This window comes from Malus sylvestris, chromosome 7 (genome assembly GCF_916048215.2).
Source record: "Malus sylvestris chromosome 7, drMalSylv7.2, whole genome shotgun sequence".
NCBI classification, from domain to species: Eukaryota; Viridiplantae; Streptophyta; class Magnoliopsida; order Rosales; family Rosaceae; genus Malus; species Malus sylvestris.
Window position 1 is genome coordinate 19681400 of NC_062266.1, and position 13622 is coordinate 19695021.

The following is a 13622-nucleotide window of genomic DNA, read 5'->3' on the forward strand; positions in this document are numbered from 1 at the left end:
ATGTTGCTATATGGCCAATTTAATTTGTATAATTGTTTTGTCTCTATCATAAATTAATCATCACACTTTCCATTTCACACGTCCTAGTCCTAGGTTGTCACTGTCTTTTACCAAATAGCTAAGCTGGCATTAATATTTAAATTTGCAAAAATTGTAATTTAATATGTGATTAACTCATTTTTATCTGGACTATTAGAATTTTGCGTAAGAGTAATGTTAGGGAGATCAAAATTTTTAAATCAAATTTGTAAAAATTAAATAATGTGGTTGTAGATGATTGAATTATTAATTAAGTGTTGATTAATATGTTTATTTCTTATTAATGACACATCATATATTTAATCTCCCTAGCATTATTCTTTACGTAAATACCGCTCAAACAAAAATTCAAGAGCAAATTTGTAACTTAATAGACCTCCTAGATGATTTAGGTTCATAATTTAGTTGATTAAGGCTCATTAGACATGTATTCCACTTTGTTGAAGACAAGTTGTAAGCTACAACCCAAGTCGTTTATGAGCGGAGTGTTGATAATAAACATAAAAAAAGGGCCTAATTGGATAAATGGTCCCCGTGGTCATAAGGTATTCGGATGATAGCCCCTGTGGTAAAAAAATTCGGATTTAAACGGTCTAAGTCTGTTAGGATTTAAACCCCTATGGTATAAGTCTGTTAGGATTTATGCCCTTCTGTTAAATAATGCTGATGTGGCTGCCACATATGTGCCACGTGGCTGCCAAATGTCTGCCACGTGGCAAAAATAATAATTTTTAATTTTTTTTTAAACCTGAATTTTTACAAAAAAAAAAAAAAAACCCAGATCTGCAAGAAGAAGAAGAAGGAAGAGGGAGAGGGAGAGGGAGGAGGGCGCGGGGAGAGGGCTCCGGCGAGGGGGGAGCTGGTTTCCGGCGGGAAGAAGAAGAAGAAGAAGAAGAAGAAGAAGAAGAAGAAGAAGAAGAAGAAGAAGAAGAAGAAGAGGGAGAGGGAGGAGTCGCGCGGGGAGACCGGCGGGAAGAAGAAGAAGAAGGAAGAAGGAGAGGGAGGAGGGTCGCGCGGCGGGGGGGGGGGGGAGCTGGCCTCCGGCGGGGGGGGGGGGGATTGGCGGAGGGCGGGAGGAGTTTCTGGGTTTTTTTTTTTTTTTTTTTTTTTTTTTTAAAAATTCAGGTTTAAAAAATATATATATATATATATATTATTTTTGCCACGTGGCAGACATTTGGCAGCCACGTCAGCATTATTTAACAGAATGGCATAAATCCTAACAGACTTAGACCACAGGGGTTTAAATCCGAATTTTTTTACCACAGGGGCTATCATCCGAATACCTTATCACCACGGGGACCATTTATCCGATTAGGCCTAAAAAAAGTGTATGTGTGCGCTATAATGTAGTTTGATGAATTTTAAAAGAGAATGACAAAAGGTAGGTGCATACACAATAAAAGTGAAATGTGTGGTAAATTAGCTAGTTTTAATTCGAATGATATTTGTGCACATTGCGTTTGAGCAAAGTTTGTTATCTGCAATGTCGTTCATCCTCGATGCGTTATAGTCGCATGGATTTGTCTCGAATTTGTGTTTTTCTTTTCTTGCCACTCGTAAATTGAGATTTAAACTTGAAATCTCTTTCAACGTCAAGAAAATAAATATTATCAAACTTTTAATTAGTTAAGAGAAAATATTAGACTAATAACTAGTTTGTAGACTAATTTTGTGTCTTAGACTGCGCAAAGTTGACAAAATTCATATTTAAGTCATGGTAATTAGAAGTAGGTGTTGATATGATAGCCGATGAACAGAGAAACCTAAAGATGGACCAAAAAAGGGGTCAAACCCAAACCGAACTGTAAGTGAGAGGTCTTAATACTACATCTAATGGTATTCCTCTTCACTTGTAAGTGAAAGGTTTTATATTCGATTCTGGTCAAATGTGAAGTTGAACCTCATTATTGCTAGCCTATTTGTGGTTAAACCCACCTCTTCTATTTTAGTATAGATAATATCGTTTGTTAAAAAAAAAAAAAAAAAAAAGGAGATAAATTCCAAAGGTTATCTGTGTACATATACGCTCTGCAGAACCAAAAATGAACTGCATTACATTACACTCTCACAGATTCACAACACAAGTTTCACAAGAAATGTAAATTCCTTATTGCAGACAATGTTCCAAGCACAAAAACTTATTTTAAGGCACACGGCCTCGTATCACTGCAACAGACGTCAACGCGTCCATTGATGGTTTTGCATGTCACATAGAGAGCCTTGGAGTACTTAGGGATAGTCGACGGCAACTGGTTGCATGTTTTCGGCTTCCTGCCTCAGCTCTTGAAATAGAACGGATGACAAGTATCGCTCCCCAAAGCTCGGGTGAACAGTCTGGAAAACAAACAGAAGCAAATGATCACGATGAGCCAAGATGTTTCGTTATCAGATCGCATGTCAAGAATTCAAAATGTACATAAGGAACCAAACGATCACCATGACAACAGAGAAAGGCTAATCCTTGCTATTTATTTTCGTGATCTATCCATCTCTTAAAATGTTAGCAAGATATTTTATTAACTTTGATCTTACATGCAGGAAAAACCGAAAGATAAGTCGCTCTTACCACAATGAGTTTGCCTTTGTTTTCTGGCGTTTTAGCAAGCTCCATTGCTGCCACAGTGTTGGCTCCAGACGATATTCCGACCTGCATGAATCGGAAGGATGACATAAGTGAATATGTTTCAATCTGTACAATGTGATTTTTAGTCATTGTATAATTACCATAAGCCCTTCTTTCAATGCCAATTGTCTTGCCATGTTTACTGCATCTTCACTGGTAACCTACAAAATAAGAAATGAAACTTAGTAAAAACGCCGACTCAAAATACAAACACAAAAACTTCCGTCTTTTTTAGCAAGTTCGATTCCTCATAACAAAAAATCGTCAAATTTGGTACTTGCCTCAATAACTCTTTCCAACATATCCAAGTCCAATATATCTGGTTTGAACCCAACCCCGTTGCCCATGATTGAATGAGGACCTATTACCAAGGCGAGTTTTATAAACTTCCAAAAGTACAATGACAGACGTGATTTTCTTCACGAGATATCTAGGCTGGTAATCATCAAGGTTAACTTCGGAACCATAAAGGTTGAGCAATACTATACCTGGTTTACCGCCATTCAGCACATTACTTTCAGCAGGCTCCACTCCATATATCTACCATGATTGCAAGAGATTCAACATTACTAAGGGAATAAACACAAAATATAACGGCATGTCACAAAACGCATGAACATATTGGCAAGATAATAGCTCATATGTCATTACCTGAACATTAGGATTTTTAGATTTGAGATACTGCCCGACCCCAGAGACAGTGCCTCCACTACCGATTCCCATTACGAAGATGTCAACTTGTCCGTTGGTATCCTCCCATATCTCAGGGCCTGTAGTTTCAAAATGTACCTGTTTTTTTCCGAGGTTAGTCGTATATCCACCATCAATTTTGTGATCATACATAGCATAATGATAGACTGGTGCAACATTTGATCAAGTCAAGTCAAAGCACAAATCATAAGCAAATGCAAGACAAAATCGAAAGTCAAAACAAATAAAATAAATCCAGAACAAAAAAAAATTGATACCTTAGTATTGGCGGGATTTGAGAATTGTTGCAGCATATAGGCATTGGGCGTGGATTCCAGAAGATCATACGCCTTCTTAACAGTTCCTCCCATCCCCTTGGTTGGATCAGTGAGAATCAAATCAGCTCCAAAGCATCTCATACACACCCTTCTCTCCAAGCTTGTGTAAGATGGCATAGTTAAAACCATTTTATACCCTCTCATGGCCGCCATAAACGCCATGCTGATTCCCATATTTCCTGATGTTGGCTCGATCAGTGTTGTCTGATGCAAAATTCACACAATAGTAATGAGGAAAATCTGAAACTGTAATGCAAGACAAACATATGCAGTTAACCGGAAAATGATAGCAAAGAGAAATCTTCAGCTAACCTCCCCAGGAGTTATCAAGCCCTTCTCTTCTGCATCGTTGATCATAGAAAGTGCCGGTCTGCACGAAAATTAAGCAAACAAATTTCCATTGATCTGTACTCGGCAGTTAATGTGTATATACAAAAGCAACATTAAGCAGTAAGAATTTATATTTCTCGTGCTGGTGATTCTCTGAAGTAACAATTTACCTGTCCTTGATGCTGGCGGTGGGTTGGAACATCTCTTGCTTGACGGCAATATACGCTCCACATCCCTCAGTGACTTTGTTAAGATAAACAATAGGAGTTCTACCAATGAGCTGAAATATGGCAAAAAGATTATCAATGAAAAGGCAAGAAGAAGAACGAACACAGGCTAAGACAAGTTTTTAGTCCCTATAGTTTTTAAAGTTCCATTTCCGTCGCTATATTTTCAGCTGCGTGGAATTTGGTCCATATAGTTTGCAAATTTATCCAATCCAAGAACATTCATCAACTTCTGTTAACTTCTTGTACTTAATACATCAAATTTACCTTTCACAGTCCAACGTGTCACGCAAGTGACAATTTTGCACAAGAAATTAATGGGAGTTGACGAATGTCCTAGGATAGGATACCTCTTCTTTGATTTCTTTTCCACTGATTACCGTGCCTAAATTCATGGCTATCCACATAAGTACACATTGATGTATAAACTACATGATCATTTTACCTCAGCTAGTAATCTCCACACCCCAAATCATTTAAATTAAACCCAAATCAGTTACACAGATCTATACAGTCAAGTCTCTTTCATTGGAAAAAGAAACAATACATTTTTGTTTTTGAACAAACGATATTATCTACAATAAGGGGTGGGGTAGCGGGCTAAGCCTTGCAATGGGCTAGCAATAATGTGGTTTAAATTCGCCTTTGATGAGAATTGATGAGAATCGAACCTAAGACCTCTTACTTACGTATATGTTTCGATCTTTTCATTAAAATTACAGAAAAAAGTTTTGCCTAAAAAAAACACTTTTACAAGAAACATTTTTATTAAAAGAAGATAGAATTTTTTAATAAAATCAAAGCTTTTTGAAAGAGCACTTGATGATGAAATATTCATAGTTACTCATTATTACACTTGATATCAAGAGTTAAAGATTAAAACGCAAGAAACATATTTAATTACTCTCCATCTTGATGATTTAAGTCACCTGGTGACCAAAAGAACATTTCTACGTAAACATATATAAATAATGAACTGGATTGATTATTACCAAATACCACCAAAAACGGAATCTGAAAATATTAACAAATCATGCAATTAAACATTTCCAGTCTACCAAAAAATTAATGAGATTTCTAGGGGAAGAGAGAGAGAGAGAGAGAGAGAAAGAGAGAGAGATACTTGGGAAACTTGGGTTTTGATTTGGGTGCCAGGAAGATCCTTGGGGAGATTTCTGATTCTCTGAGCAAAAGATGGAGAATCAGTGAGGGATTGGGACACCTCGGTGGAGAACAGTTTCCGTCTCATGGCTCCATTGCAGAGCACAGAGGACCTTTTCTTCAGAAAGCTCCTTAAAGCCGCCATTGATGGATGCTAGATAGTACTACTGTGCTGCCAAGTACTGATGGATATATGTATATATAATATATGTATATAGATATAAACTCAAGTAGAAATTGAGTTATGGGGGTTTTATGGGGGTTTTGATTGGTAAAGAGGAGAGAGAGGACCCGTTTTATAAAGTTATTGGGAGGAAGAAGCCTAAAGACGATAGTTGGATAATTGAATGAAGACGGTGACATTATATCTGGATATAAAATGACACGAATCTCTAGTGAAGTGGAGAGTAGCGCCCACATGTCATGGCTGTAGGCTTTGATTGGTTTGGTTTTGGTTACCTACTGAAAATCGCAATTTTCATTTTTCAAGTGGTACTCGTACTTTGTAGTGTTTGTAATATGGTTCAGTACATTTTTCTTCAAAAAAGGGTATTAGACAAGAAATACAAACCTCTAATACAACTGATTCTAATACAATTAACATAAAAGCATTGAGTTGGAATAAAGAGTCCTTTTCGATTTTTGTTATAAATATGTCAAAGTTAGAGAGATAACCTTTTTAGTAAATGATGGAGCAAAGCAGGTGTAAAATGTCACACTGAAATTATAGCACTAGGGAGGAGTAGATGATATTATTGAGCTTTCTTTCTTTCTGGATATTCTCTCTGTATGTACATCGATGACAGTAGGAGTGCTTTATTTATCGAGCAACTCCATACGAATATCTTCTTACACTTTGAAAATTTACAGCTTACCCTTTGAAAAATATGATCTCTTGCATCCAAAGTCAATTTCCATTTGCATGGTTATTGAAACTCTGTGTGTGTGGGCATTCATAACAATGCCAACATTGTCAAAATTGCCAATGTTTTCAACACTTCCCCTTGGATGCCCACATATCAACATTAGTTGCCTCGTTAAAACCTTGCTTGGAAAACCCAATAGGAAAAATCATAGCGAAGGGAAAAGAGTACAACTTTACCTGGATTGTTGATATAGTGTTAAGTATGCTTATGTTGCCTCGTTAAAACCTTGATAGAAAAAACCCAGTGGGAAAAATCCTAATCGAAGGAAAAAGAGTACAACATGCATGTATTATGGAAACTCCCCCCGATATAAATCTCTCCTGATTCCGCATTCTCCAAATTTAGTTGTTTGGTAAGTCGACATAATCCGATACTTTGCATTAACTTCTGAAACGTGCGTTTTGGTAGAGATTTGGTTAACAAATCTGCTAGATTTTCATTAGAACGGATTTGTTTGACTTAAACAACTTTAGCCTTCTGAAGCTCATGTGCACTGAAAAACTTTGGAGATATGTGTTTAGTTTTATCGCCCTTGATGAATCTTTTCTTCATTTAGGCAACACAGGTTGCATTATCTTCATGAATGACAGTTGGAGTGTCTGTCTTTGAAGTTAGACCACATGAATTCCTGATATGATGGATCATTGATCTTAACTAAGAACATTCACGACTTGCTTCATGTAAAACAAGTATTTCTAAATTATTCGAAGATGTAGCAACTAATGTTTGCTTTGTTGAGCGCCATGAGATTGTTGTATCTCCATTCTTGAACACATATCCAGTTTGTGAGCAGGCTTTTTACGGATCAGAGAGGAAACCAACATGTGCATATCCAACAAGGACTTGATCATTTGTGGAGTTCTTTGAGTAGAAGAGACTCATGTCTGTTGTCCCACGAAGGTATCGCAATACATCTTTGACACCCTTCCAATGACGAATTGTTAGAGCAGAGCTATACCTTGCTAACAAGTTGACTGAAAATGCTATATCTGGTCTAGTACATTGTGCTAAATACACCTATTGCACTCATATATGGTACTTCTGGACTAAGGACCAGTTCATCATCTTCTTTTGGATGGAATGGATCTTTCTTAACGTCCAAAGAACGAACGACCATTGGCGTGCTTAGTGGATAAGCTTTGTCCATACCAAATCCCTTCAAAAAAATTTCAATGTAAGCTGATTGGTGGACCAAAATTCCACTAGCACAATGCTTGATCTGTAGGCTAAGACAAAATTTTGTTTTTCCAAGGTTTTTCATTTCAAATTTGCTTTTCAGATATTCAACTGTTTTATTAAGCTCTTCAGGAGTTCCAACTAGGTTCATATCATCAACGTATATTGCCACTATAGCAAATCCAGAATTAGATTTCTTAATGAACACACAAGGGCAAATGACATTGTTGATGTATCCTTCTTTGATCAAATACTCGCTGAAACGATTATACCACATTCGTCCAGATTTTTTTAGCCCATACAATGATCGCCTTAATTTGATCGAGAGTATACCTCGTGGTTTGTTAAATGTTTCAGGCAACTTAAGTCCTTCTGGGACCTTTATGTATATATCAGTATCTAATTCTCCATAGAGATACGCAGTGATGACATCCATAAGTCGCATGTCAAGCTTTTCTGAAACAGCTAAACTTATTAAGTAACGGAACGTAATTGCGTCCATTACAGGAGAATATGTCTCCTCATAATCAATTCCAGGTCTTTGCGAAAAACCTTGAGCAATGAGTCATGCTTTATATCTTGCAATCTCGTTTTTCTCATTGCGTTTCCTTGTGAATACCCATTTGTAACCCACGGGGTTTACACCAGGCAGGGTTTAGACTACTGGTCCCAAAATACTTCGCCTTTCCAAGGAATTTAATTATGCCTGGATTGCATCTTTCCACTTAGGCCAATCTTGTCTCTATTTGCACTCATCAACAGAGCGGGGCTCAAGATCATCACTTAATATGATTTCAGTGGCTACTGCAAATGCGAACATATCATCGATGATTATTTCATTACGATCCCACAATTCATTAGTACATGCATAATTTATGGAGATTTTTTTTGCTTTCATTTACTTCTGTCTCTTCAGGGACATGTGTCTCATCAAGGACATTTTTCTTCTTCTGGAAGTCCAGAATCATGAATTGTGGATTTGTCATTCATTCTCTCTTTCTGAATGATTTCATTTGGATTCAGCTGTGCCCTTGTCTTTCTCTTTCGAGGGGTTGAATCTTTTGAACCTGGTGGTCTACCACGCTTCAGGCGTGCACCAGATGAATCATTCGCTACCACTTTATTTTGTCCAACAGGGACATCAATTATGGCAAGTGCATTTACAGTTGGTATATGTGATTTTGTCACTTTCATAGCATCATTAAATGCATCTGGCATTTGATTGGCAATGCTTTGAAGATGAACGATCATTTTCACTTCATTTTCACATTGAGTGCTACGTGGATCAAAATGAGACAATGTGGGAACAACCCATGTCAGCTCTTTTCGTTCTTCTGGAATGGTCATTTCTCCTCATAATGATGGGAAAATTGTCTCATCAAAGTGACAATCAGCAAAACAGGCTATAAACATATCATATGTCAAGAGTTCCAAATATCTAATGATATATGGTAAATCAAAACCCACATAAATTCTCAGTCTACACTAAGGTCCCATTTTAGTGCGTTGCGAGGGTGCAACAGGCACATAAACAGCACAACCAAAAACTCTTAAATGTGAAATGTTTGGCTGATGTCCAAACACGAGTTGTATTGAGGAGTATTGGTGGTTGGCTATAGGTCTCAATCGAACCAATGATGCAGCATGTAAGATGGTATATCCCCATGCAAAAACTGGCAATTTGGTTTTCATAAGCAGATTGCAGGCTATTAACTGAAGCCGCTTGATTAATGCTTTTGCTAAACCATTTTAAGTATGGGCATGAGGAACGAGGTGTTCAACATTAATGCCCAATGTCATGCAGTAATCATCAAAGGTTTGAGACGTAAATTCACTAGCGTTATCAAGTCGGATTGACTTAATGGGATAATTTGGGAACTGTGCTCATAACTTAGTTATCTGAGCAAGAAGTCTCACAAAAGCTACATTTCAAGTATACAAGAGACAAACATGTGACCATCTGGTAGATGCATCAACCAAAACCATAAAATATCAAAATGGTACACAAGATGGTTGAATATGTCCACAAATATCCCCTTGAATTCTTTGCAATAATGATGGGGATTCAGCATCAACCTTTAGTTGTGATGGTCTGATTACCAACTTCCCTTGAGAACAAGCTTTGCAAGGGTTATCATTTATGATAGCAATGTCTCTGCTCAATAATGGATGTCCATTAGAGTTGGTAATGATCCTACGCATCATGGTGGATCCTGGATGACCCAGACGGTCATGCCAAAGCATGTAAACTTTTGAATCAATGAACTTCTGCTTCATGACAGTATGTGATTCAACTGTCTTTATGTATGTATAATACAATCCACTCGACAAACTATGCAACTTTTCCAATATACGCTTCTGGGTATCATTTGAGGTAATGCATAGATACTTCACATTTTCTGTACTTTTCGTTTCAATGTGGTATCCATTTAAACGTATGTCTTTAAAACTCAACAAATTTCGAGTGGATCGAGTAGCATACAACGCATTCTGTATGGACAATATTGGTCCATTTGGTAACATAATCTGGGCTTTCCCTGAGCCTTCAATTACATCTGATTTGCCTGATATTGTTGTTACCCTTATTCTTGTAAGCATCAAGCTTAAGAAATACTTTCGATCACGAAGTATTGTATGCGTAGTTGCGCAGTCTGCAAGATAAATGTCTCCACCATTTCTCATTTTTTAGAATGACCATAGTTTTTATCCATGCTTTTTGAGTAAGGAAATCAGAGTTAAAAGCAAGTTATAACAAGAAATTTACATGCCACTTTTATTGAATCTGAAATGCTAGTTTTACACTACAAGTTCAGCATAATAAAAGTACATCAAACATAAACGATTCAGTCGGACTGGTATACTTCATTCCCCATTTCCATAATGAAGTCTGAAACATCTAGGTGAGTTGTGTTCAACTGTCTTGATAAATCACACACTTGATCAAGTATATCCACTGGTTTAGCCTGGTCGAGAAAATTGGTCTCGACACCCTTCTCCTTGAGGAAGGCTTGATACAGATCCACTAGATGTTTTGGGGTATGACAAGTACGCACCCAATGCTCATTGCCACCACACCTATGGCAGGCTCCTTCAGAGTTCCTGGGAGCATTGTTCATATGAGCTTTGCCTTTGTGGTGATTCACATTTTTAAAGTTCGGGCCTGAATTATACCTCGGAACCTGGTTGTGAAACTGACCACCATAGTTCTTGCCTTTCCTGTTCCACCGACCTTGCTTATGGCCACGTCCTCGTTTATGATTATCGCCACCAGATGATGTGGCGTTCACTTCGAGGGAAGCAACATTTACTTCTGGGAATGGTGCAGATCCAGTAGGTCAGGAATTATGGTTTTTCATCAAGAGCTCATTGTTCTATTCAGGTACCAGGAGCATAGATATCAGCTAGTTATATTCAGTGAAGCCTCGTGCTCTATACTACTGTTGTAGAAACACATTAGAGGCATGAAATGTGTTGAAAGTTTTTTCCAGCAAATTTTCCTCAGTAATAGTATCCCCACAGAGCTTCAGCTGAGAGGTAATTCTGAACAACGCAGAATTGTATTCTGCCACTGTTGTCTGGTGATTGTATATGCTTTTCAATGCATTCCAAAGAGTTAACGGATCTTCAATCGTTAAATACTCGCTCTTTAGTGCCTTATCAAGATGGCGACGAATAAAAAGCATAGCCTTCGCCCGCTGTTAAGAGGATGAGCTGCTATCTTCCCTGATGGTATCTCCAAGATTCCCTGCTTCTAGATGGATCTTGTTATCCAGTACCCATGTAAGGTAATTTTTCCCGGTAATGTCCAGGGCAACATAATCAAGCTTCACCAAGTTTGCCATTCTCTTTTCTGGAAAAAAATGAGATGTGTAATAACTTGCAATAATATGTATTCCTGGAGGAATATAGTGTTAGAACTTCTGATTCTTACAAATTTTTCATTTTGATCTTCAGGCCAAAATGATAAGCACTCGAAACTTCTAGCTCGAGATTTTTAGGGTGAATGAGGAAGGCGATTGTACCACACCATTCTCATTGAAATAATGGAACATAAAATGGGCAATTATTCCGCACCACTCAAGTAGCAGGAAAATTTAAATACGCATAGCAGTGTGGACGATTATACCGCACCACCTAAAATTGCAATGAAATTAAACAGCAGGCAAATTAAATATGCAGGGTAGGGTGGGCGATTATACCGCTCCACCTAAAATTTGTAGTAAAATTAAATCTGTAGTTCAAGATAGGCGATGATACCGCACCATCTTGGATTGCAGTAAAATCAACATAAATAAATACTGGGTTAGTAATCAATATCTATACCAAACAAGAAATCAAAGATGTATGTAACCGTTAGGTTGAGAACTAGAAGCAGGCATGGAGCAAACAGTTCGTCGTGAGGGAACATTTTTTCGCGACGAACTGTTAGAGGAAACATTTTTTCTTTCAACGAAGAGAAATGATTTTCATTCGGCGAATAGGAATGAGAAATAGTTATATTTAGATACTCGTGCTGATAACGTGTTATACATATGTCAAAGTTAGAGAGATAACCTTTTTAGTAAATGATGGAGCAAAGCAGGTGTAAAATGTCACACTGAAATTATAGCACTAGGGGATGACAAATAAAAGAGGGAGGAATAAATGATATTATTGAGCTTTCTTTCTCTCTATATATTCTCTCTGTATGTACATCGATGGCAGTAAGAGTGCTCTATTTATAGAGCAACTCCATACGAATATCTTTTTACACTTTGAAAATTTACAGCATACCCTTTGAAAAATATGATCTCCTGCATCCAAAGTCAATTTCCATTTGCATGGGTATTGAAACTTTGTGTGTGTGGGCATTCATAACAATGCCAACATTGTCAAAATTGCCAATGTTTTCAACAACTTTGTATATGTGTATGATTTTAAGATTTGTTGAATTCTTTAAATTATTTCATTTCTTCAAAATATGAATGTATGAAGTTAAAATTCTATTAACGCAGAGTCATTTTTTACTCTTATAAATTGTATAGGCATGAGAGGTCTAGTAAAGACACAAAGGAAGAATGGAAGACTAAGGCCCAAGGGAAGAGATGAAGACTCAGACCCAACAAAAGAAAGAAAGACCAAGACCCAACGGGATTAAAAAAAGCCATTATGAGCATTACGAACGACCGCTCAGCGTTATGGTTTGCTTGGTAACAATGAAGCCAAGCACTTCCTCATAAAGTACTTCCTGACCATTGGCGACAAGTTGCCATGCTGACAAATTTATAGCACCAAGTTCCAGGAGCAGACTTACTCAAACAGCAACCTCAGGCCACGTGTTGCCATCAACGTGAGCAAAAGCCTAAAGGCTATTAGATTAGTCACTCGGACATGGGGTTCCTCAAACCTCAGGGTCGAGCAAGGCGCTTGATATGCGTAGGCCCAAAAAAATGCATTTAGACCTGAACAAACGTCGCTTCACTACCACATGTCGATTAGAGGATGGATGAGTAGCTAGCAAGTCATTTCTATTTACTTGGTTCATTAAATGCGAAAACGGTGAAGTAACTTAAGCCTAGAGACCTTTGGGCTCATTGAAGGCCTATATAAGAGGGATGAGTACCTCTTATAATGAGTCAGGCACACAACAAAAAAAAGGAAGATTAGACTATACCAAACACTTCTTGTAACCTTTATTCAATATATTCGAGCACCTCAGTGAATGTAGCCTAGTTTTAGGGGTTAACCACTTAAACCTTATTGTCAAAGTTCTTATTGTTTCTACTCCGAGCCCACCAAGGACCGACCACACTTATCTTTGTTAACCTCCCAAATTTGAGCATTAGTAGTTTGACGCCTTCTATAGGAAACACATACAATTTGTTGTGTTTCCTACCGAGCAAGCCTAAGTATACCCCTTGCTACGTTGTCATACACACTCCTCCAAGTATCATGACAAGCGGAAAAATGAGAGACAAGGCCTTGTTCTATGGCCTCGATGAGGCTAGCAGATGGAGAAGGTGTAAAGAGAAGAAAATGTTGTTAGATCAACACTCAGGCATGAGTTTCTTTAAACCACAGGGCTAAGCTAGGCGCTCGGTACACATTAGCCCATAAAAGCATGCATTTA

The 13622-nt window shown here is 37.7% G+C and overlaps 1 protein-coding gene across 1 annotated transcript; it reads right to left on the minus strand.

The window, feature by feature from the left end:
• Window positions 1-2036: 2036 nt before the first annotated feature.
• On the minus strand, window positions 2037-5743 carry LOC126629085 (L-3-cyanoalanine synthase 1, mitochondrial). Its single transcript, XM_050298974.1, has 10 exons — window positions 5374-5743; window positions 4194-4303; window positions 4006-4063; window positions 3634-3897; window positions 3317-3454; window positions 3154-3205; window positions 2947-3026; window positions 2767-2826; window positions 2609-2689; window positions 2037-2376 (listed from the first exon to the last, which is right to left on the minus strand). The coding sequence occupies exons 1-10, from the start codon at window positions 5554-5556 to the stop codon at window positions 2272-2274; spliced, it is 1131 nt and encodes a 376-aa protein (XP_050154931.1). The 5' UTR covers window positions 5557-5743; the 3' UTR covers window positions 2037-2271.
• Between the last annotated feature and the right edge of the window lie 7879 nt (window positions 5744-13622).